At 39.1% G+C, this 25,925-nt stretch overlaps 2 protein-coding genes and 1 pseudogene across 2 annotated transcripts; all 3 read left to right on the forward strand.

Annotated features, from left to right (window-relative positions):
- The first annotated feature begins 370 nt into the window (after positions 1-370).
- On the forward strand, positions 371-1,300 carry LOC122729862 (olfactory receptor 6C4-like). The gene has a single exon (XM_043968960.1). It carries the CDS (start codon positions 371-373, stop codon positions 1,298-1,300), a length of 930 nt encoding a protein of 309 aa, XP_043824895.1.
- A 5,665-nt stretch (positions 1,301-6,965) lies between these two features.
- LOC122727689 lies at positions 6,966-7,844 on the forward strand (annotated as a pseudogene).
- A 15,213-nt stretch (positions 7,845-23,057) lies between these two features.
- On the forward strand, positions 23,058-23,987 carry LOC122729582 (olfactory receptor 6C4-like). The gene has a single exon (XM_043968539.1). The coding sequence runs from the start codon at positions 23,058-23,060 to the stop codon at positions 23,985-23,987; it is 930 nt and encodes a 309-aa protein (XP_043824474.1).
- The last annotated feature ends 1,938 nt before the right edge of the window (positions 23,988-25,925 follow it).

Consider the following 25,925-nt stretch of genomic DNA (forward strand, 5'->3'; position numbering starts at 1 on the left):
GTTTCATACTCCCTAAAGTGTTCCTACATTGAATATCCCCAACATCATGTTTATTCAACCAATTCTAGTGCAGCATTATCCCTCAGGTTCCATTATCAAGTTATCTTCTTCTGACTGCTGGTCAGTTAATTTATATCCTTCCTAGAATGATTCTTTGAATAATCCACGATGAAAGGATATCCTGGAAAAGGACCTTAAGGACAACTTGTACTATACAAGAAAACAGAGCTTGGGAGGAATCAACAAAGTATAATAAACAATGAAAAATATCATGAGCTGTTTCCACAGGTTCTCCCAGCCTGATATCCTGAGATCACAACCTAATCACTAATTTCTCTCCTTTTCACCTTCATATTCAGCTAAGGCTACAATGAAAAATCTCACCACATTGACTGACTTCATTCTCCTGGGTCTCACAGATGCCCCTGATTTCCAAGTTGTGCTTTTTCTCTTTCTCTTTCTCATCTATGTGTTCAGTGTCATCAGCAACCTGACCATTATCACTCTAACTGTAGTGGACTCCCATCTCCAGACCCCCATGTATTTCTTCCTTCGAAGTTTTTCCATCCTGGAAATTTTCAACACCACTGTTTTTAGTCCCAGACTCCTACATAGCATCGCAACAGGGAACAAAGCCATCAGCTTTGTTGGCTGCTTCATTCAGTACTTTTTTGCCATATTTCTGGGAGCCACAGAGTTTTACCTTCTGGCAGCCATGTCCTATGACCGCTATGTTGCCATCAAAAAACCCCTGCATTACACAACCATCATGAACAATAGAGTCTGCATAGTGCTTGTCCTCTGCTCTTGGCTGGCTGGTTTCTTGGTTGCTTTACCAGCAGTCATAATGCTAAGTCTCCTGGACTTCTGCTCAAGCAATATAATAAATCATTATTACTGTGATACTACTCCCCTTCTGAAGCTCTCCTGCTCAGACACAGGCCTGGTGGAGCTGGTTGATTCTCTCTTGGCAATAGTGACACTGATGGCCACATTAGGGTTGGTGATTTTCTCCTACTCAAACATTATCCAGACAATACTGAGATTTCCTTCTGCCCAACAAAGGAAAAAGGCCTTTTCCACCTGCTCTTCTCATATGATTGTTATTTCCCTGTCTTATGGCAGCTGTATCTTCATATACATTAAACCCTCAGCAAAAGAAGACTTTAGCTTCCAAAAAGAAGTAAGTTTACTCCCAATTTCCATCACTCCCTTGCTGAATCCCTTCATTTATACCCTCAGGAACAAACAAGTGATACAAGCCTTCAAGGACTTGATCCAAAAGATACTGAAGCATTGATGAGAAACACAATTCAAGCCTGCATGGAAAAGAAGAAGAAAAAAGGTGAATGAAGCAACAGGTGTCCAAAATTGTTCTCTCTGACTTGATCCTAATGAAGAGAAGGCATTGTTCTAGGTCCTGGGGATACAGAGACAAAAAGCTCTTTCAAGAAGCTTACGTTGTGCTGAACCAAGATATGTAAGCTAATTAATTGACTAATGAACTAATGCAAACTCTAACCAAAAGCATTCAAATAAATTTTAAGAGAGAGAATAGTACAAACTGGGGATGAGCTGTGCTTAAGAAAGATAGACTTCTAAGAGGCAATAGTAAGAGAAGAGTATATTCCAAACATTGGGAATCCCTGTACAAAAGTACAAAAACGGAAGATGAGATGTCATGTACTGGCTGATAGGCTAATTTGAGTAGAATAAAGAGTCTATTAAGGCAAATAATATGACATGGAGTAAATCTGAATAGGAGGTGAGAAATATGCTAAAGTGATTCAAATGCTAGACTGTGGATTTTAGACTTCATCCTAAAAGCAATGGGGAGCTACTGAGGATATTTGAATAGAAGAATTCTTATGTATGGTCAGATCTGTATTTTCTGAACATCAATTTGGCAGCTATGGGAAGATGGATTGGTGAGAGAAGAATATGACAGAAATAATCCAAACCTGTATAGATCAATATCTGAATTAGGTCAGGGAATGTGTGAGTGGAAAGAATAAGACAAATAAATGTGAGAGAGATTATGCAGGTAAAATCAAGACTTGGAAAATGAAAAGATAGAAAGGAAAGGGTAGGGGAAGAACCAAGGAAACCCTCAAGTTCTACATTGAAAGGATGATAAAGCCTTAGATTAAAAAGGCAGGTTGGGGTGGGAAGTTCAGGGATGGGACAAGTTTAATACAGACATATTTGAATATGTTGAGTTTGAGGTGCTATCCAAGTGAATATGTCTTCTGTAGAACTAGAGTGCAGGATGCAGAATAGGACTAAATGTTTAGATTCAGAAAGCATTTGCTTAGAAATGATCGTTGAATTAACAGGAGTTAATGATATTATCAGTGGAGCAAGTATAGAAGAAGAGGGCACAGGACAGATTCTTGGGGTTAGGGTGCATGGCACAAACCATTAGTGGACAAGAGCAGGTCGGTGATCCACAAAGGAACATGAGAAAAGATGGTCAGACAGGCATGAAGAGAAACCAAAGAAGATTAGGGTCCTCTAAAATCCAGTAAGGAGAGAATGTGCAGGAGGAGGAAGGCAGTAACAGTCTCACAATCAATAGAGTGGTCAAGTAGAATGGAGATTGAGAAAGGGGCATTAGATTTCACAGTTAAAAGATCTTTGGCGGGGCAGCTAGGTGGCGCAGTGGATAGAGCACCAGCCCTGGATTCAGGAGGACCTGAATTCAAATTTGACCTCAGACATTTAACACTTACTAGCTGTGTGACCCTGGGCAAGTCACTTAACCCCAATTGCCTCACCAAAAAAAAAAAAAAAAGATCTTTGGCAACCTTGGAGTTGTACAATTTGAGTTGAGGGATAGAATCAGAAAAAATGGCAACAGACTGAGAAGAGAGTGGGTCATGAAGTGGAAGAGCATGTATATTTAGCCCTTCTTAGGAACTTAGCCAATTAAAGGAGAATACAAGGCAATAACTTTAAGGGGATGGCAGGGTCAAGGAAATGGGTTCTTCTTTCAGAAATATTTGTAGATGTCAGGGAAGGAACCAGTAGGTAAAGAAAGCTTGATGATGGCAAAGGGTGGGCTGACCACAAAATCCCTGAGATTTGTAGTCCTTCCAAGATTCGAAGAGAGAAAACTCTTCTCAAACAGGATGGAAGGGTGAATATTTTTCATGTCCAACCCAAGACAGGAGTTTGGTAATCTAAAGATAAAAAGAAGAGTAGGTGGCCATCCCACTGTGACTGTGGCAACAGCAGAGATCTACCACATCTGCAATTCCCTTCTTCAAGTCCAAGAAAGACAACTTCTCTTGAATAAGGGGCCTCCTGATGCAGGAGCAAGAGCAGTGAGAAAAACAAAACAAGCCCTGAAGAGCAGGCATTCCCTAACAACCCCTGCCTTCCACTTAATTGAAATTTTTTCTGTCAAAAAAAAATATATATTTTCCTGATTTTATGTTCTGGTAAGTGCCTGTTGCTGACTCTGGCCTTCATTTGCAGTCGACAGGAAAATTTAGTTAACATCAAAAGAAAGATCACCAGAAAGAAGATCAAACTTAGCTATTTAAATAGAAGCACAAAGGAAAGATAAAATGGAAAATGCCTAATTAGCAGTATTACAAAGCTGTTATAGCACAATGAAGCTGCCCTGTCGGCCTCCCAGTAGATTATAATAGGAGGTATTAGTTAAATTTATGGGTTTGGTTCTAATCATTCTGTAACAAATGTTGCAATTATTTTTATGATAATCATTGCTTTCTACATAGGAATAACTGAACTGTCCTATTTTGATGCATACTGTACCATGTGTCCTCTTTTAACTCCCACATTTTGTGGGCAAATTAAAATAACATTGTCCTTGGATACAGTACAGGTCAGAGGGTAATGGCTAAGGAATGATGTCCTAGAAGAGGTGACACTGGCAGTAAGCTTGTTTTTCTCATCTTTATTTCTGCAAGCTTCAGAAGAGTTTCAACATGTATACAATAGACATGAGTAGCTTCTTTTTGTATATAATTTTCTGGGTTAACAAAGATATTTAAGTCCTTCTCATATAACATACTAATGCAGAAATATGTTTAATGTTATTATATATATAACCTATATCAGATTGCCTGCTGTCTAGGGGAGGGGGGGAGGGAGGGGAGGGAGGGAGAAAAATTGGAAATTGGAAATTTTATATAAACAAATCTTGAAAACTATTTCTACATGTAAAAAAAAGAATCTAAAATAAATTAAATAAATAAATAAAATTTAATTTAAAAAAAAGAAAAAAGAAAGATATTTAAGTATTTGGGTCTATTTGAAAATTCCATCAACATTTTTCTTAAATGTCACAATGATCTTTATTTTAGTTATTCACATTCATTGGAAAATCTTTTTGCTCCTTTTGTTTCTCTTTCATACATACAAAAAATGGGATATCTAACAAACTAGAACACCTCCATGTCAGTTTCATGGAGAATAAGTATTTAAGATAAATAAACCCCTCTTTCTTCAAGGAACTTCCCTTAGAATCACTAGTGGCAATGGGCTGGATGGAACTCTACTCTGAACCAATGCCACAGCTTCTCTTTGTGATCTCAAAGATCCCCACAACATATAGAAGCAGCACCAGCTGTGGCTGTGGGATTTAGCCCCTAGTGATGATACCAGTCTTCCGGATGCTCAGCCAAGGCAGAAAACATGTCTTATTTCACCTTTGCATACACAGCATCCAGCACATTGGTTACTTCAACAGAAAAATACAACAAATGTCTGCTGATTTGAATTTAATTGAAGTGATTTCTCATCTAAACTGCAGTCCTACATTTCCAGTTGCCTGCCAGACATCTCCAATGACACTAGCACCTCAAATCAACATGCCCACGACTGAAATCATCAGCTTTCCAACAACAACAAAAATATCATCCCTCCTCCTAACTTTCATATTTCTTATTTCTGTTGATAGCAACACTGGCTCCCCAGTCAATCATTAAACAATTATGAATTCTTTTTTGCTTGTATTTATATCCCCAAACCAGTAGTATCAAACTCACATCTAAATAGTTCCCTGAAGCTACATGCTGACTTAGAAAACCACAGATTAACATGGTATGTTGCATATTATTTTTATTTATCTTGTTAAGCAATTTCCAATTACAGTTTAATCTGGTTTGGCAGAATTCTGGAGTTTTGCTGCTCATGAGTTTGATGCCTCTGCCCTAGACTTAGTGCACTACTTGGCCCATAGTAAGCATTTAATAAATGTTGGCTTGCCTCAAATCAAGGTGATATTAAATGATTTGTCCAGAGTCACAGAGAATATGTTTCAGAGGCAATACTTAAACCAGATCTTCCTAATTTCAAGACTAAATATCAGATGGCAGCTAGGTGGCACAGCGGATAAAGCACCAGCCCTGAGTTCAAATCTGGCCTCAGATACTTGACACTTACTAGCTGTGTGACCCTGGGTAAGTCACTTAATCCTCATTGTCCTGCAAAAAAAAAAAAAAAAGACCGAATCTCTAGGTACAACACCATGTTGCTCTCAATAAAACAATTCTAGAATTTATAAACTCTTATTTAGATAATGCTTCCTATCCATTACTTCACTTTACCATTACAACACCCCCATGAGGTATGTAATTTAGGTTTTACTAACATGAAAAAAGAGACTCTGAGAGATTACTTCATTTGCTGAAGACCACATACCTATTGAGTTACAGGGGCTGGAAGTGAACCTGGATTTGCTGGTCCCAGAACAGAGCTTCTTCCACTATGCCAGGTTACTTACTAACCATACAATTTGGGTGTTAGAGGGGCATGGAGAACAGTGATTTTATTGGTGTAGGAAAGTGTTATATAATGAAAAATTATTAAAATGACTAAAAATTAGTCATTAGAGGCAGTTAGTGCAGTTACCTTAGGAACAGTTAGGTGATACAGCAGATAGAGCGCCCAGCCTGAAGTCAGGAAGATCTGAGTTCATAAATTACCCTGTCAGACACTAACTAGTTGTGTGATCCTAGGCAAGTCATTTAACTCTCTTTGCCTCCCTTGCATCATCTGTAAAATGAGCTGGAGAAGGAAATGACAAACCACTCCAGTATTTTTGCCAAGAAAGCCCTAAAAAGAGGTGGCATATAGTTGGATATGACTGAAACAACAACAGAGGACCTGGGTACAAACCCTGTCTCTGTTATTTACTGGGTCTATGACTTCGGACAAATCATTTAACCTCTCTGAACTTCAGATTCTTTAGTTATAAAATGAAAATGTTGGTCTAGACGACTTTGAAAACTCCTTCTAGATCTGAATCTGTCATCCCTGTGAAGAAAATCCTTCTACTGAGGCAAACTGGCAGTGATTCTACAAGTAATTATTATTATTATTATTATTATTATTATTATTATTATTATTATTATTATTATTATTATTATTATTATTATTATTATTATTATTTAGCAACTATTATGAACCCAGCATTGTGCTAGGTCCTTTACAAATATTTCATTTCATCCTCACAATAAACCTGGGAGATAAGTGCATTTTTTATCTCCATTTTATAGGAGAGAGGGAGAGACAGAGACAGAGAGAGAGAACCTGGAGATCAGAACATTCCGTACACTAATGAAATTGCCAAATTAGCTCATTCATTTTCCCACAGCCTTTAAAAAAGAGCTAAGGGGCTCAAAGCCACGGGCTGGGGCTAAAACCGCTGAGACCGCAGCTTGCCTTGCTCCGCCCCTCCTCCCATTTTCCGCTTTCGCATTCTAGGCGCACCATACCCAGGCGGGTTTGTGACTCTCCCTCCATTCCTCCAGGATCCTCAGTGGACAGTAGAGCAGAGTTGGATGCTTCACTGGAGCAGAGAACAGGGAGCAGGTGATTTAAGAGACAATGAATTCACATCAGTGTTCAGGAAAAAGAAAAATGTACCAGAGAAGTCAAACCAATCACCGCGTAAACACGAACAAGTAGTTGTGCCCAAATCCCAATAAAATATGAATTATAAGTAAATTGACAAATGCATCGTAATAAATAAGAAGCGCTTTGATGGTAAAACCAGCATGGGCACAAAGAATGGCACAGATAAAGATACTGGAGAACCATACAGATGCTTTCGAAACTTGGGTTTTGAGGAGAGAGTCTATAACAACCGCTCTTTTTCTAACATGCAGAACCTGTTCAAACAAGTTTCTCAGCCACACTGTCTGCTTGCCTTAGCTTGTAACCTTCTGAGCCAAGGAAAAGAGGACTTAATTTACAGGACAGACGGAGTGACCCCAATAAAAGATCTGACCATCCATTTATGGGGAGATGAGTGCAAAAGCCTCTTAAGGAAATCTAAATTATTTTTTCTTTTTTTCTTTTTTTTGGCAGGGCAATGAGGGTTAAGTGACTTGCCCGGGGTCACACAGCTAGTAAGTGTCAAGTGTCTGAGGTCGGATTTGAACTCAGGTCCTCCTGAATCTAGGGCCAGTGCTTTATCCACTGCGCCACCTAGCTGCCCCCCCCAAATTATTTTTCATGATGGTTTGCTGAGGTTCTGAGTTTTAAAATGAGATCCAGAGGGATTTCAGACCTATAAATGATACAAATGTTAATCCTGTATAGAAGTTACCCATTGAAACCGATTTTCTCTTTTCCTGTTCCAGGCTATTTCCAGTTCCAGGCTATTATTCATGGAGGAATCCAAGAAAGTGCTCTAGGTTTGTACAGACCCTCTGCTCAATCCTAACTAACTATGGAAAAGTCTGGAGAAAATGAAAATCCTCACTCGGCCATGGGCTTTGAATCTCAGTCTGACAACCCACATTGCAATGAGAAAAAAGTAGATTCCATGCATGGTCTCTATGCTCACCGAAGAACTCTACTTCTGACAACATATGCAAGTGCACCAAGGATATTTCAATCAGGAACTATGGATCTTTCTCATTTTTAAAAAACCTCTAGGGGCAGCTAGGTGGTGCAGTGGTAAAGCACCGGCCCTGGATTCAGGAGTACCTGAGTTCAAATCCTGCCTCAGACACTTGACACTAACTGTGTGACCCTGGACAAGCAAGTCACTTAACCCTCATTGCCCAGCCCAAAAAAAAAAAAAAACCCTCTAATTTGTTTTGATGTTACATCCTATGATCTTAAATCTCCAGAAGTTGTAGGGGAAATTATCAATCCACCAGAACACACTTTTTCTTTGTTTTCATGAATTTTCAAAGGAACTATAATTTTTAATTATAGTTTTGTTTCATGACTATAATTCTCAGGATTCAGAGATTCTTGGACTCTTGGCCAAGAGTTTGTTAATGAAAAAAATGGGAAAAAAATTACTTTTTTAAAAAAAAGAGTTTGTTAATGTGGCAAACAACACAAGCAACCTCTATGTTGACTGCTTAAGATGTACCTCTTGATTGTTCATGGGCATGAGATAAAATACATATCTGCATCACCAAATAAAATTGTAACTGTCAGTCTTAGAAAGAATTTTTTACAAGGCAGCTAAGTGACTCAGTGTATAAAGCATATAAAGCCTGGAGTCAGGAAAACCTGAGTTCAAATCCAGCCTCAGACACTTACTAGCTAAGTGACCATGAGCAAGTCATTTAATCCTGTTTGACTCAGTTTCCTCATCTGTAATATGAGCTGGAGAAGGAAATGACAAACCATTCCAGTATCTTTGTAAAAAAAAAAAAAAACAGGGGGCAGCTAGATGGCGCAGTGGTTAAAGCACCGGCCCTGGATTCAGGAGTACCTGAGTTCAAATCCGGCCTCAGACACTTGACACTTACTAGCTGTGTGACCCTGGGCAAGTCACTTAACCCCCATTGCCTAAAAAATAAATAAATAAATAAAAATTTTAAAAAATTAAGATAAAAAAAATGGGGTTACACAACTGAAATGAGCAACAACAATAAGACAAGGAGAGAAAGAGGGAAAAAATGTTATGGTATATAAAATGTGATAGAATATTATTATATTGAGCTCTGGTCTGTTTTATGACAAACCTTGATTCCAAGAACTAAAGATGAACCATGCTCCACAACTCTTGAAAGAAAGGTGAAAGACACAGTGCAGAATGAGATAGATAGAAATATTTGTATGTAGTTAAAGTACACACACACACACACACACACACACGTAACAAGAGTTTTGTTTTCCTTTTATCCTGGTGGGGGAGTGACATAGTGGAGAAGGTGTAGAAGGAAGCTTTTTGAGGATTCAAAAAGTAAAATTTAAGTTGAAAAAAAAAGAATGTTAGTTCCTTGGGGACAGAGAAGGTCTTTGTTTTTGCTTGTATTTGTATTTCCAGCGCTTAATACAGTGTGTGGCATATAATAAGCATTTAATAAATGTTTGTTGATGAGCATTTATTAAACACTTTGAATTTATCACAACCATGTTGATCAATGAGACCTACCCCTCATATTGAGATCTTTGTTTATTGATAGATTATTCTCTTTCCCATCCACCTAATCTGAGATAATGATAAATAGGTAGACTCCCAAAGGAAAATCATTCCTATCAAAGAACTTTTGATCTCTTCTGGAGGAAAACCACAGAAGGCCTTTGCCCTGGCATTGTCTAGTCAATTTAGAGACAAAATTCCCTTTAAATCTACTTGCCCATATTAATTACTCTCCAGTATAACTATGTAATTCGGATTGATTCTCACTCTTTCTTTTGTTTTGATTTACCCCAAAACCAGTTAAGAAGGTCTCCCTTGTCTCAATTACTGCTTCATAGATAAGTGTCTATATGAGTACAAATGGCCCTATAATACTTAGAATCATAGACAACATCCGTGCCATTTCCCTCCTTAGCAGACTTCGAGGGAGTGGGGAAGAGATTCTATCAGGCTGCCTTTCTTCCCCCCTAAGCCAATTATACTGTTGGGGCAGAGGAGGGCAAGAAAATTGAGACAGAGAGAGAAACCTTTAATGAGAACATGGACTAACAGGAAAATTCCATTTAGACATTTTTCAAAACAAATTCTTATGATAGCCATAATCATCTGTGACAATAGTAAACTCCTTCCTATCTTATGTCTTTCTCACTATTGAGAATCAGATAATCATTGAATAAAGTTACCCACGGCAATACATCTACAAGTTGGCTTATGAATACCACCCCTCTGAAATCTGGGGCCCCTAAAAGTTACCTTCAGTTCAACACATGCTTTGGGTCAGCATTTATTCAAAACTGCAGCTCACTGACATCTACGGGTGATTTATTTTTCCAGAACAAGAAGACACATTTTAAAGGTGTTTAAACAGAATGGCGAGATAAGTTAAAAGGACTCCCTCGGGGCAGCTAGGTGGCGCAGGAGGACATGAGTTCAAATCCGGCCTCAGACACTTGAAACTTACTAGCTGTGTGACCCTGGGACAAGTCACTTAACCCCAATTGCCTCACAAAAAAAAAAGGACTCCCTCTCCATCCATTTCCTGAATTCCAATTTATAAAATTATAAAATCGGTCAAGCACACCAGGGTCTTTGGGTACTTGCTAGGAAAGATCACGATGGCAGCAGGAAGCAAGGCTGCAATTACACTTTAATAAGGCATCTGGGGGCAGCTAGGTGGCATAGTGGATGGAGCACCGACCCTGGATTCAGGAGGACCTGAGTTCAAATCTGGCCTCAGACACTTAACACTTACTAGCTGTGTGACCCTGGGCAAGTCACTTAATCCCAATTGCCTCACCAAAAATAAATAAATAAGGCACCGAAGGTATGGGGGCAAACAGCACAGAAAGTACAGAGACAAGTAGCAAAAGCAGGTAGGGTACAGAGGCAGCGTATGTGGAGACAAGGAATGGGGTGGTGAAGGAAGACAAGCACTGTGGGAAGAGGAGGGGGAGGGAGAGAAACAAAGATTATCAGTCATGAAACCATGAATCAGAGTTGGGAGCTCTCAGCAGCATGGACCCAATGGAGATGGAAGAGTGCTGGGGGAAAGAGCTTGAGGTGTCATTTATATAGAATTGGGGAGGAAGGAATAAACTTTTATCTGTCTCCTTGGTGTTGCTTAACACATCCAGATCATCTCAAAAAAGTTGGTAAAACTTTAAAGTTAACATGTTCACATCATCTCAAAGTTATCAGCATCCTTTGGCATTCTCCTGGTCTTACTGAGGATGGTGGGAACTTGTCCGAGATGTATATATCATAGGACCAAAAAGCCCTGACAGTAAAGCCTAGATGACTTCCCCTGATTCAACACATATTACCAGGATGTTATTTTTGGTGAATATATGATACAATCTGTAAATTATGCTCCTTTTATCTTTGGGACAGTTTGTTCATGTCTTCTGGGTTCCCCTTTTCAATCTTACTTCCTGCTACTGCCACTTTATGCTGGTTTCTTATAAACTTACTAACTATACTGACTAGAAGGGAGGAAGAGTTGTCAGGGGGACTAGAACAAGATACAGTTTTGAGACACTACCATATACCTATTGTGAGTGAGATTTTCCCCAACCCTTAAATATAAAGAGATTTAATTATAGTTATAATCAGTATTTAGACTACAGATTGTGACTTAATATGTTTAGGTATTCTTTAGTAGTTTAAGCAAATGATAATAGAATAAGTAAGATAGATATTTGTAGAGTTTATGTATATGCTATACATTGGATTGCTGCAGAACCCACATAATTGAAACCACATAAATTAAAACCATTAGTTTAATCCACTGTGGTTAGGTATCCACCAATCAGCTTTGTAAGGGCTAAAATTCTAGCTAGTCTGCCTAAAATATTTAATGAGTGGTCGCCAATAAATTCTAAGCTTTAGCAAGAGTTAGACTTTTAAGCATTTATTAAGGAGAATAACAATTTGGTGAAGAGAAAGAGAAAGGCCTAGATTCATCTATCTATTAAAGGGAGAGAGCATTCCTAGCTCCGCTCTCCTCCAGAGTCCCCAGAAAAGAGAGGGAGCCAGCAAGCCAGCCTCCCGCTTCTTCCTCCCACAAGCAAATGTCACTTCCTGACGCCAAAGAAAAGATGCATGGCCCTGCCCTCAGAGGCTCTCTCTTCATGCTGGAGCTTTCCTACAGTAAGCCTCCAGCAGGTGGTGTCATTCCAATCGTTACAGTTTAAAGGTCAAATACTAAAAATAGTTACTCTGGACCAATCAGAACTTGAGAAAAGTTAGCTTTGGAGGTGGATGGCATTGATGGATTTCACCATCCCATTCTTTCAATTGTGGCTTCCAGCACTGTATGTAAGATCCACTATGGTGGATCCACTAGTTGGATTAAATAATTTTGCAAAAGATTGAGGTTTCCAATATTCAATGGGGATTCATTGTACAAACATCACTTGAATTGTGTAGCATAAATGGTGTTTCTGGGAGGAATCTACCTAAAAATAGTATGGTATAACTACTTTACAGCCCTGTTGGGGTATAAAAGCAGCTGAGTGACACTACTCGGGGTCTTTCAGGTCCTACCCCTGAATGACCGGCTTTATTGTGAGATAGATCCTCTCTCAATAAACTTATTTTCTATGGCTTGGAGACTTTGCTATTTCTTTTCCTTTGTAGGACTTAGAAATTTTCACAACGCTATAGCTATCCTATCTCTAAATTTCTGTATCATTGGTTGGAGAGTGTATAGGAGGGATTGATATAAGAGAGGTCCTAGAATGTACATTGAGGGCATATTGTGAAAGACCTTAAATACAAGAGAACCACTGAGGAATAACATTATCAGAACTGTATTTTAGGAATGTCACTTTGGCAGATATGTGGATGATGGACTGGAGAAGGGGGAGACCAGATCAAGGGAGAACAATGTGGAGGCTATTTCTCCAATCTATATCATTGGTGATAGGGAATGAACTTGGGTGGCAATTATATGAGTAATTATTTGAGAAGAGGAAGAATGTAAGAGGTAAGTAGAATGGATAATACTTGACAATTCATTGGATATTGGAGGGAAAGAAGATATAAGGGTGGCTCGAAGATTGCAAACCTAAGTGACAAGAAGGAAATTAAGAAGGATAAATTGGGAAGAAAATAATTAATTCCTTTTTTTTTTTGACATGAGAAGTCTATGAGTCATCCAAAAAAAGATACCCAGGAAGCAAAGGAGAACTGAGGGTTGCATTGTAGAGTTTGGTGTCAATTGCATAAAATGGATAATCAAACTTATTCAAGTTGATGGACTCCCCAAGAAAGTGTGTAGAAATAAAAAAGAAGAGGTCCCAGGCCAGAGCCTGAAGGGGTACCTACCTTAGCTTATGGAAGGGGACAGTATGCAAGGGAAACCAAGAAAGAGGAGTCAGGCATTTAGGAAAAGTACTTGGGAAGATCAATATGTTTGTCCAGTTTGTTCCACTGATCTTCCTTTTTAATTTTTCCAACTACTACCAATATGATGATTACTGGCTTGTAATATAGTGTGACATCTGGTAAGGCTAGAAAAACATTTCTGCTTTGATCGTTATTTTACTTGAAATTCTATATTCGGGGGCAGCTAGGTGGCACAGTGGATAAAGCACCAGCCCTGGATTCAGGAGGACCTGAGTTCAAATCCAGCCTCAGACACTTGACACTTACTAGCTGTGTGACCCTGGGCAAGTCACTTAACCCTCATTGCCCCGCCAAAAAAGAAAAAAGAAAGAAATTCTATATTCTTTCTTCCAGTACAGCAACCCCTTAAAGGCCTGATTGATCTGGCACAAAATCCATAAATTAATTTCATTTGTATCATTTTTATGATCTTAGTCCAATCATGAACAGTGAAATTCTCTCTATGTCTCTTGCTTTGTTTCTATAAAGATTGTTTCATAATTGCATGTATAAGTTCTAAATCTGTTTTAGCTGGTTAACTCCCAAATGTTTTATGCATTTTAGAAAAGATTTTCTCATTCCATCATTACCTCCTGGATGTTTTCTTAGTACTGCTAAGAAATGAGGGTGTTATTTGTGCAGCATGGCCTGTTTTCAATTAAGCTATGCAGGTACTTGGGCATTGCCACTCCCCTTTCAAATATTCCAAAATTATCTCTTGAAAAATGCATTCTCAGGATTTCCACAAAATGACTGAATCATAAGGTTACTTAGTTCCTCACTCCCTGTTGAACAGATAAAAATCTACCCAACTTAGAGTTTTGAAGGAGAAAAGAGAAAAAGAAAAGGAGCAACCATAAAACCTCAAAAGTAATAGTTGCTCAAATAGAAAATAGGAAATGACAAGTAACTAAGTGAACAACAGAATAAAGCTTCCAGTGTGGTGAACAAATAAAAATTACTAAAAGATCCAGAAACAAAAAATTAATAAGTATAACAATCTCCCTAGAAATGAAAAGAGACATAACCTAAAACATCAAATTAGATAACATTTTAAAGAAGATATGGTATCAATAAAAAAAAGATCTGGAATATCTAATAAAAACCTATCATTAGAAGAACTAAAGAAGGTATAAGGTGCTGTCCTTTTAAACCTTTTCATATAGAGCAGTTTGATGTTGAAAGGGGTAGACCACCAAAAAAACACTTCATAAAGAAAATGAGTTACATCAACTGGTAAAAGATACAGAGTATATATTTCTTTTTTTTCCTCTTTTGTGAGTGAGCAATTGGAGGGTTTAAAAGGCAACACGTTTTTATTTATTAAAAACTGATGATATATTTATGAAAAAAACATAATCTAGGGGACACAGAATATGGTGAAGACTCTTCTAAGAACTTAGAGCTTCTGAGAATTGTGGTCCCCCTGCTCATTTACATATAACTGTTTTAAGACCAATAAGGGCAAAACTCGGGAAAACAAATGAGAACTCAAATAACTATTTGGAGACGGACGGATGATAAAAGAAAGACCAGTGATTTCACTGGGGAAATTTGGTGAATTGTTATCTCCTAAGTGAAAGGGGAGTTACTGAATTCTGAGAAGCTCTGATTTAAGTCATTGAAACTGGCAAATACACTAAAGAAGACTGCGGCTACGATTAAAATTAAGGTGCTAAAAAAACAGGTAGTAGAGGAAGAGGGGTCAGAAACAGCTTTGTCAGAAGTGTCTCAATAATCCAACAGCACGGGCAGTTGTCCAAAAAAAAAAAAAGCTTCACTTGCTAGCTCTTGTTAGTAGAATACAAATTACAAGCGTGGGAGTTTAGTGGGATCCAGCTGTTGCCCTTCAGCGCCACCTCGAGCATAATAGATGAGAAGCATCTCAGAACTGCCAATAGCTTCTCCCCTGGAGAGGTTTTCTAGAAATCTTACTAAGCTGGTCTGTGTTGCCCAGAGAGTCGCTCTGAGTTATTTGCTGTGAGTTCTGTTCTGATTGAACGAATTATTCCTAGGGAGCAAATGGGATATGCTGGGCTGTAGTGCCCAAAGAGAGCCAGCTTTGTGAGCTTTTACCCTTTCTCTGGCTTAAAGACTGGGCGCCTAAGGATGTTTTCCATTTTCAAGAGAAACACAAGGAGAGATACACAACATCTGTCGGGTTTCAGCATCAGGTCCTAATGCCTGCTGCATTCCTTTCAATGACATTGTAGAATGGATGCGGGCTAGTTTTTGTTTCCTAGCTACCCCATGTTCATTTTCCCTGTCGTATCTTTTCAAAGTTGGGGGTTTGGTGGTTGCTGTGGGAAAACAAAAAACTGAGTACTGGACCCTTCCCGCTGCGAGACCCGTCCTCCACCCCACCCCACTCAGCCCCGCCCCCTACGCAAAATTCGGCCTTGACTTGTGGGCGCCACCTTGTGGTTAGTCTGAAGCAGCCTCAAGTACGCGAGGGCCATGTGGTGCTCTTGGACCAGAGCAAAGAAAGCTTCGGGTCCTTTGCTAGAAATTGACCCTATGTAATATTCCTGGAAACCAGTAATAGCGAAGAAAAAAATAGAGAAGGACGCATGGTCACGACATCATTTTGTGCAGGTAAAGAAGATGGAATGATTGATAATTGCCTGGGTGACAGTGGTGGGCTTTTTAATGTGTTACCCTCCAGATGCTGTCAAAATTTATTTAATGGGAATGATGAGTGTTGGACACGGATTGTAGATGAAAAAATTACTCTGGTGTTTGTGTCCAGGTGCAATTCTTCAAAATGTGGGTGATAAACCAAGTGCTTCAGGCAGCAACTGGAGACAGAAGTAAGATGAATATTGAATAGGGCCAGATTCTTCAGAGTCTTTTTCAAGTTACTGGTGGCCCCATATATTGGCACTTAGACCATAACTTCTTTTTGTAACTTACCCTTTTTCATATACTTATATTGCACATAATTCTAATTAATCTTTCATGAGTAAACTGACCTCTTTGAAGTTGTCACAACATTTCTCGTTGATATAAAAGGGTTATCATGCTTTGCATATGTGGTTTAAAATTCAATATGGAGGGGCAGCTAGGTGACACAGTGGATAAAGCACCGGCCCTGGATTCAGGAGGACCGGAGTTCAAACCCGGCCTCAGACACTTGACAGTTACTAGCTGTGTGACCCTGGGCAAGTCACTTAACCTTCATTGCCTTGTGCAAAAAAAAAAAAATCGATATGGAACCACAGACTTTTCCCTGGACGATCCTAATTGTATCACTTAATTATGTAATAATAATATTTGGAGTACTTTTCTCAGGGCACATAAGCAAATATGCACTTAGGTATACTTTATTATGCACATACTTATATAAATAAAGGAATTCAAGCATTAGAAAAAAAAGTACTGAGCTGAAAGATATTTTGTACTTTTTTTTTTATTTATCAAGTTGCCAAGGAAAAAGAAGTCATCATCTAGACATCTAGTAAGGAGTTTCTCCATGCTCAGCTAAGATGGTGCTTAGAAAGCAGATCCAGTTACTTAGACCCAGTGGTGTGCTGAAACCCACTCTTACTGACTCAGGAGACAATTATTGAATTTTCAGTGTGAACATTTACACCTCAAAAATCAGCAAATGCTGTGAATGAGGTCTTGATTTGCTGTTTTGCTGATTGCCTAGAGTTAAGAAACTGAAGGAAAAGCACTAATAATGCAGATCAAGCTTAAAGGTATGTCATGCATATATTTCTTTTTGGGAAGAGAACTTGCCAAATTTTTATAAACTGGTTGTTAAACCAACCTTATCAACAAACTTCTGACTGTAAAATACTTGAAACCTTTCATCATGGTAGAATCTATAAAAGTTTAAGCTCCACTGACAGAGACTTCCAGAATGCAGGAGCACTTACTTCCACACCACATTGAAGCATAAGAGCAGGGAATTTATAAAGATGGCAATCTTTTGGGAATCCCCTCTTCATTCTAGCCCAGAAGGATCCTGTCCTATACAGCCCCATAGACCTGATAAAAACAAAACAAGAAGAAGGAGAAGAAGGAGAGGGAGAGGAAGAAGAGGAAAAAGACAACTAGCTAGCATAGTAGGCATAGTGCCTACTTCTGTGCTAAGCCCTTTACAAATATTATCCTGGGGGCAGCTAGATGACACAGTGAATAAAGCACTGGCCCTGGATTCAGGAGGACCTGAGTTCAAATCTGGCCTCAGACACTTGACACTTACTAGCTGTGTGACCCTGGGCAAGTCACTTAACCCTCATTGCCCCACCAAAAAAAAAAAAAACAAATATTATCTCAGCTGGTCTTCACAACTGTGGGAGATAAATATTATTATTATTATCCCCATTTTGCCAAAGAGGAAAATGAAGCCTTGCTCAAGATCACATGGTCAGTAATTTACATCTCTGAGACCAATCAAGTATGTCACTGCTCTGTAAGTGAATCAGGGAATGAGAGCATAGGGACATGATCTTTGAGAGGCAAGAGGCTAGAAAGGAAATCTTGACCAAAAATTCTGTAGTTTTCTCTTAGAAAGCAGCCTTCAAGAGGATATTTCCCTTGCAGGGAGGTGAGATACACTGCTTACCTGAGGAGACCCATAGTTTGGTTAGATACAATACTGAATGTGTACTCAAAGGATCTGAGTTCAAACCCTTGCTCTCGCATTGGTTCTTGGTACTGATCTTGGCTTCACTTTCCTCATCTGTATATTTAAGGAGTTGGACTGGAAAAGCCACTATGCCCCAGTCTGATTCCAAATCTTAATGTACAGTATTAGAGTATTCCTTCATTCTCCCCAGTTGCCTAGGAAAATAGTAAATATTTCCCAAAGATAGCCTTTGTCCAAGAATAAGTTAGCTCCTGATTTAGATGGCAGATACTTGAGCAGTGTTTAGTATATCAGCAGCCCGGCAGGAAGCAGGCTCCTGAACTTTGTCCTTCTTGCTTCTCTTACCAAACTCTAGAGCTGCAACTAATGCTCCCCTGAGACCTTTCCTCCTTCCTATCTCTCAGGACTACCTTCTCTTAGCCATCCGTTAATGACTTTGTTTCCAAAGTTGCCAAAGAATGAAGTTCATTAGTATCTTCAACAGGCTCCCCAGGGTACCTTTTGTTTATTCACTCAATTGACTCCCTGGTGCCCATCCTAAATAGAACTGTTAAACCCCAAGGCATACTGGTTAGTGTAAAACCTGCCAAGAAAGAATCCACAAATTGCTTCCAGAGGCCACCAAAATCCTTCCTTCTGGAACAAAGAGTCCAGATATATTCTCACTATCAAAGTCGCCTTTCTTTCCAAGTGTATCTATTTACTCACTCAAGTAGGAGTGCCTCTCATTTTGGTTTTGTATCAAGGCCAGGAAGAGAGATGCTGCAAATGTCCTATGACTAGGTGAGGCTATGTCTATTACCTTTTTGTTAAACCCCTATAAATTTGTGTGATTCTTCAAGTGAAGACTTGTTGTGAAGTTCAGAGTAAATGTGGTTTCTTCCTGTGGTTTTAGAACAGAAAATGTGTGTGGAGGAAAAATCTAGAAAAGAAAGGCTGTATTGGGAATTGATCCTTTGGGTCACGTGGGCGCTGGAGTATGCAGCATACTGGAGACAGCGATTACTCCCTTAGAGCTTCAGAGTATTTGATCAATTTCTATAGCATTCACATAAAGGGAAGCAGCAAGGACAACCCAGATCATCTCGTTATCTAACGAGAGCTGTAGAGCAATAAGAAGAGGCTGGTGCTTCCTTTATCTTGGGGATACTTCAGGAACAGGACAGGACAAAGATTCCAAAAGGACCCTAGCTCCTGGGGCCCTTTTCCTAAGACCCGATTAGTCTTCTGGAAAATGGTAGTATGTCCACAGGGTAGGTGTCTCTTCCAAAATTCTGAAAGGGGCTATATTTATATCTGAAGAATAAAAGTTCAGGTGATTCATGAAAACCAAGAGAACAACTACAGAAGGGATGGGGGTTGAGAGACCTGGAGGAACAGGGTAAATGTGGTTAAGAGAGCTGGGGGAACAGGGCAAGTGGGAGGATCCAGAGGTTTTAGCACTCTTCTCTAGATATCACTGAGGACACTAAAACAAAGAATAAAAATCACTCCTAGAAGTCTCCTCTTGGTCCTTTTGAAAGGCCTCTTCCCATTAAGTAGTAGAACCATATCAAAGGGCTGAATCAGGAAGGTTGTTTTTAATATGAGGAAAAGAGTTGTCTGTATCACTAAAAGACTCACACAGCCAGTATGTGAAAGGGGTAGATTGGAACCCAGATCTTCGTGACTCAGAGGCCAAATCTCTAGCAATTAGTCCATGTAGCCTCTCCAAAAGTATAACTTGTAGAGAAGATATTGACTTTGCATTGGTTTAGAGAAAATTTATCAGTGAGACTTCCCTGAACCAATGAAAGCAAAGGTCTAGTCAAAACTTATAAGAAAAAATGTCCTAACCATTGGTTATACAAAAAACAACAACAACATAAAAAAGAATGGGCTCCTTTAGAAGGCATTAGGTTCCACCTCATTAGAATTTTTCAAATGGAGAATAAATGACCATTACCTTGGAGAGTTTGGATCCTTGGTTAAGTCCAATTTGGAATTGATATACTGAAGCCCCTCCTAATTCTGATGTTCTCTGGAAACTCTGAATGCAACAGGTAAACCAAGAAACAGCTATAAGTGATTTTCATTCAGTGGTCATTTACCTCAGGTATATATAAGGAGAGTCCCAAAGGACAGAATTCTGAAGTACTAAGTTGACCGTGTCCCAGAATCTTTTCAGATGGACATGGTAACATACAGAGCACTCTCACTGCAAAATCTCTCTGTGAGAGGTGGGGAGATGGGAGTAATCACTATGTGACTTCTAACACTTCCTCACAACTGATTTTTGGGGAGTTTCTACCTTTATTCCTGGAGGAAGGAAGACAAAGAACTGGGCTAATAAGAAATGCAGCATAGACTACAAGAAGTGGGGGTCAGGGGGAGAAAGGAAAAGAGAAGCAAATGAATAAAAAGATTTCTGGCCAAGGTAGCAGCTTGAGTAGGAAGCAGGTAGCCCAGTTCCCACATACCTACAACAGCAAAATCCTGAAAATTACACTGGACTAAATAATGATGAAAAAATACAATAAGGAACTATAGTACATGACCTCTTCCTTTGCAAATTGCTCAAGAAGTCAACCAAAGTCCGGAAGACAATAGGAAAGGAGGATCCTTCCAGCAAATCCAGTGCGAAGTACTCCCAGTACACCCAGAAATGGTCAGAGAAACTTGTAGCCCATAAGGTTCTTTTTTTCAGATGGCAAAAACAGAGGGCTCTCCTTAGCTGCAGAGTGCTCAGTAATCCCTAGGGTGATCACAGAGCCACCAGCATTGGGCCATACCTCTCAAACAAGGACATCCTAGGCCTAGAGTTCCTAGGTCCCAAGTACTCTGTACTGAGAGGTCCCACTTTGAACCTCAAGGATAAAGCAGTGCCTAATCCAGGAGGTGAAAAGTCAGCTCAGGAATCTAGAGCACCCATGATGCTCTGCCCAAGCAGATACACAGCAGCTCCACCCAAACACATAGCAGGGGATAGATCAGGAACTAAAATCAAAAGGTGAGTAAATTTTTTTGGGGGGGGGAGTGAGGCAATTGGGGTTAAGTGACTTGCCCAGGGTCACACAGCTAGTAGATGTTAAGTGTCTGAGGCCGGATTTGAACTCAGGTCCTCCTGAATCCAGGGCTAGTGCTCTATCCACTGCACCACCTTGCTGCCCTGAGTAAATTTTTAAAAACACCAACCAGTATCAAAAATTCTTGCAATTCTGCTCCATAACACTGAAAGAGACTCAAAGGAAAAATGAATTTTTCACAAGGACTAGAAGAATATTAAAATATTTAAAAGGAAAGAAATAAAAGCTCTCTAAATCTTTTGTTAAAAAATAGTTTTTGAAAAAAAATTTAAAGTTCTAAATAAAAGAATTATGAGAATCATTATTTTAGATGAGGAAATGGTAAACCTTACCCAAAGAAATTGACTCCATGAAAACTAGAAAAGAGCAAAAAGAAATCAATGATTCCAACAAATGGCCAGAAATACTAGAATAAAGTCAAAATATTTAAAATATAGGAGAAAATATAAAATATACAATATCAAAAAACACTGACCTAGGAAACAGGTGAAGGAAAGATCATTTTAAAATCACTAGACTCCCTGAAAATCATGATTCAGAAAAAAATTAAGTCTGGACACAGTATTTCAAAAAATCTTAATAGAAAACTGCCAGTTCTATCAGAAAAAAAAATGGTGAAAATGAAGACATAAAGACTCCACCAATCACCTCCTGAAATAAACTCATCGAAAATGTGAAGTCCCAAGAATGTTATAGCAAAAATCCAAAGCTTCTTTGTCAAAGAAAAATGCTGTAAGCATCCAGAAAGGAGTGTTTAAAGTATCAAGAGACCAAAATTAAGATTTTTTTTAAACTGGAAGCAACTATTATAAAAATGAGAGGAGACCTTGGAATAGTCTACTCCAAAAAGCAAAACATACAGGCTTACGAACAAGCATAACTTAACTTGCAAAGGTGGGTAGCAGTTGGTTTTTGTTTTGTTTTTATTTTTCCCAATACGGGGAAATGAACCATTAATAGAATAGATAACTTTCAAATATTTCTGATAAAAAGACCAGAGTTGAACAGGAAATATTAAAGCCAAAAGGAAAACAAGGAAACCTAGAAAGGTTTATATTTTATTATATAGAATAGATAGGTGTATATATATATATAATAGATATTTGAACAGTTGGAAGGATCGTGTATTGCTAACAGTCTAATAGAGGAGAAATAAGTGTGTCTTTTTAAAAGCTGATGTTTTGGGGGACAGTTAGGTGGCACAGTGGATAAAGCACTGGCCCTGGATTCAGGAGGACCTGAGTTCAAATCTGGCCTCAGACACTTGACACTTACTAGCTGTGTGACCCTGGGAAAGTCACTTAACCCTCATTGCGAAGAAGAGAATAAGGAGGAGGAGGAGGAGGAAGAAGAAGAAGAAGAAGAAGAAGAAGAAGAAGAAGAAGAAGAAGAAGAAGAAGAAGAAGAAGAAGAAGAAGAAGAGCTGGTGTTTTCAAAGAACACTAAGGGAATTAGATAAAAACAGAGGTCATGGGGGTAGATTGGTTCTATTCCAAGAGGTTATAAAGGGAAAGAGAAAGAAGGATAAAGGGGAAATAGTAGCATGTGAGGTTCGCTATTTCTCATTATTGGGATGCCTAAGAAAAGTAGGAAAACATGGAGGAAAGAATGAGGAAGTAGGCATTAGATTAACCTCACTCTTATCTGAAATGGGCGAAGGAGAGTTGAACATACACACCTACACATAAGAATTTGGTATAGCAATACATCTTCCTCAACAAAAAATTAAGCAGAGATGGAGAGGGGGAAGAAGTGAAGAGGAATAATATTAGTGAGGAGGGAATAACTGAAAGCAAAATAAAGTACGTGATCCTAAAGGGAGAGCTAAGGAAAAGGGGAGGGTAGGAGAAAATAAGTAGAATCCATGGGAAGTTTCTTAGACAGCTGGGAAATAACTGAACAAACCGTGGTACATACATGAACATAATAGAATATCATTGCTATTTGAGGAGTAAAATGTGAAATCCCTGATAAGGACTTTCAGGACCTCAAGGAAATGAAGCTTGTTGAAGCCAACACCAATATGATAGTTAGAAAGAATATTTATGAACTTATTCCATTCCACACCCAACCTGAGCCCATCTCTCCCATTCTTACCCCTGAATGCTCTTTTTTACTTTCAGATTCAGCCAAGGTCACAATGAAAAACCTCAGTACATTAACTGATTTCATCCTGCTGGGTCTGACAGATGCCCCTGAGTTCCAGGTTGTGCTTTTCCTCTTTCTCTTTCTCACTTACATGTTCAGCATCATTGGCAACCTGACCATCATCACCCTCACTCTGCTGGACTCTCACCTCCAAACTCCCATGTATTTCTTCCTTCGCAATTTTTCCATCTTAGAAATTCTCTTCACATCTGTCTTTACTCCCAGACTCCTGCACAGCATCTCTACAGGGAACAAAACCATCAGCTTTGTTGGCTGCTTCCTTCAGTACTTTTTTGCCATATTTCTGGGGGCCACTGAGTTTTACCTTCTGGCTGCCATGTCCTATGACCGCTATGTTGCCATCTGCAAGCCCCTGCATTACACAACCATCATGAGCAGCAGGGTCTGCATCCTACTCATCCTCTGCTCTTGGCTGGCAGGGTTCTTCATTTCTCTAACAGCAGTTGTCATGGCCAACCAACAAGACTTCTGTTCAAACAATGTAATAAACCATTATTACTGTGATACTGCACCCCTTATTAAGCTTTCCTGCTCAGACACAGGCCTTATTGAGCTGGTTGACTCTATCTTGGCAGTGCTAACACTTGTAATAACCCTGGTACTTGTGATGCTCTCTTATATAAAGATCATTAGAACAATTCTCAGATTTCCTTCTGCTCAACAAAGGAAGAAAGCCTTTTCCACCTGTTCCTCCCACATGATCGTCATCTCCCTCTCTTATGGCAGCTGCATTTTCATGTACATCAAGCCCTCAGCAAAGGATGATATCTCCTTCAACAAGGGAGTGGCTGTGCTCAATACCTCAGTAAGCCCTCTGATGAATCCCTTCATTTACACCTTGAGAAACAAGCAGGTGATACAAGCCTTCAAGGACCTGGTCCAAAAGATCAAGGGTCACTGATAAGATGAAGAATTCAAACTTGTATGAAAGAACTGGGAGGAGGAAGAGCGAATATTAAATATTAATTTAAGCCATGTGTGCCTTAGAATGATTGAAGGTACATTAAGGAACAAGCTATATGGTATCCAGAGGAGGGGACTAGAAGTTTGGTCATTTTGAAAAAGGATAACCCATAGAAAAGAAGACAGTGAAAAACCTTCAAATATGGGAAAGGTGTTGATGTGGAAGAGGGATTAGCCTTACTACCCTGCTTAACCACAGACAATAGATATTGGACCAAGACAGAAACAGATTTAGGATTTTAGTTCAATAATAGGAAGAACTCCCTAAGAACTAAGGCTGTCCAAAACCACAATGGGATGCCTCAGGAGGGGAGATTTATCTGCCCATTATCCAGGGATATTTTGGAAAGAATTTTGGCTTCAGGTAGAGATTAAAGTATTTGATCCCTGACTTACCTTGCACCTCTGAGAGTCCATGATTTCACGGCTTTTTTTCTTATTTTTCACTCTCTTCTTATTCTTTTAGTCCAATGATGTTCACACTCAATTGGTTCCTTACCATCTTCTTCCAAACATGCTTAATTCTCCTTTATCTTAATAAAGAAAAAGAGCCTTCCCTTAGTTCTATTACCATTTCTCTTCATTTCTCTCTCTCTTCACTAAATTTCTAGTGAAAATGTTGATGATTTTTGTGGATTCATTTTTATATCCTGCAAGTTTGCTGAAGATATTCATTGTTATACCCAAAAGAAGTCATAGAAAGGGGAAAGATTCTCGCATGTACAAAAATATGTATAGCAACTCTGTTTGTAGTTACAAAAAACTGGAAACTAAGATGTCCAACAATTGAGGAACAGCTGAATAATTTGTGATGTATGGCTTGAGGAAGTACTATTGTGCTGTAAGAAATAAGGAAATAATTTCCAAAAGAAATGAAAGGACTTATATGAACTGATGCAGAGTGAAATCAGCAGAATCAGAAGAATAATTTATGCTATAACATCAATATTATATAAGTGAACAATTTTGAGTGTTTTTATAAAGTATACATTGTTCTCTTGGCTCTGTACACATTGTTCTCTTGGTTCTGCTCTGAGAGTGAGAATAGCAGAGACAAGAAAACAATGTATACAGAAACAACTCTAAAAATGAATATATACCAAAATAACACTATAAAAACTGTAAGAACCATGATCAGTACCATAACCATTCATGGTTCTGGAGTTGAAATATGCTGGCCATTACAGAGACATGATGGATTTAGATTACAGAATGGGATGTAGATATACACATACATACGTAATGTAAAGAATTAATTGTTATTTGAGGTTTTTATGCCTCGGCGCACACTGGCCTGAGGCTCCGCAAACTGCATGGTGCTCCACCCACTGGTTGTAGCCATTGCCATGGCGCTGGCACCTCATGTCATCACTACTCACTGATACCTACATGGGCCTGGCAAAATTATAATGATTGGAAACCTAGTGAGGGCAGTCATGTGACTGTCAGAGCAGCCAGACAATTGGTTGGGGGCTGTGTGGGGTTTCGGGAAATGGGGAGAAGTCGCCATTCTAACTGGAAGCTGGAAGGCGACAGGAGCTCTGCTGTGTATTCTCAGTTGATTCCTGGGCAGTGGTATTTCTTCAGGTTGTATAATTTCCCTTTCCCCATTTTATTTCCTTTCCCGTGATCCTACTGATCCTGTTTGTGGTTTGTTTTTGTTTTTTTAAGTTCGTTCTTGTTAAAATAAATCCTGTTCTGTTTTGAGGGAGGCTACCGGTCTCCTTCCTTGTCCCAATATTGCAGCAAGCCGCTTAGCTAACACTCCCCAATTAAAAATTGATCCCCACAGTACAGACATATATTGTATTTTAATGGAAATTGTTTTGCTTGACTATACATATATGTGACAAGAAATTTATATTCCTTTTTTTAA

This window comes from Dromiciops gliroides, chromosome 5, assembly GCF_019393635.1.
Source record: "Dromiciops gliroides isolate mDroGli1 chromosome 5, mDroGli1.pri, whole genome shotgun sequence".
Lineage (NCBI taxonomy): Eukaryota > Metazoa > Chordata > Mammalia > Microbiotheria > Microbiotheriidae > Dromiciops > Dromiciops gliroides.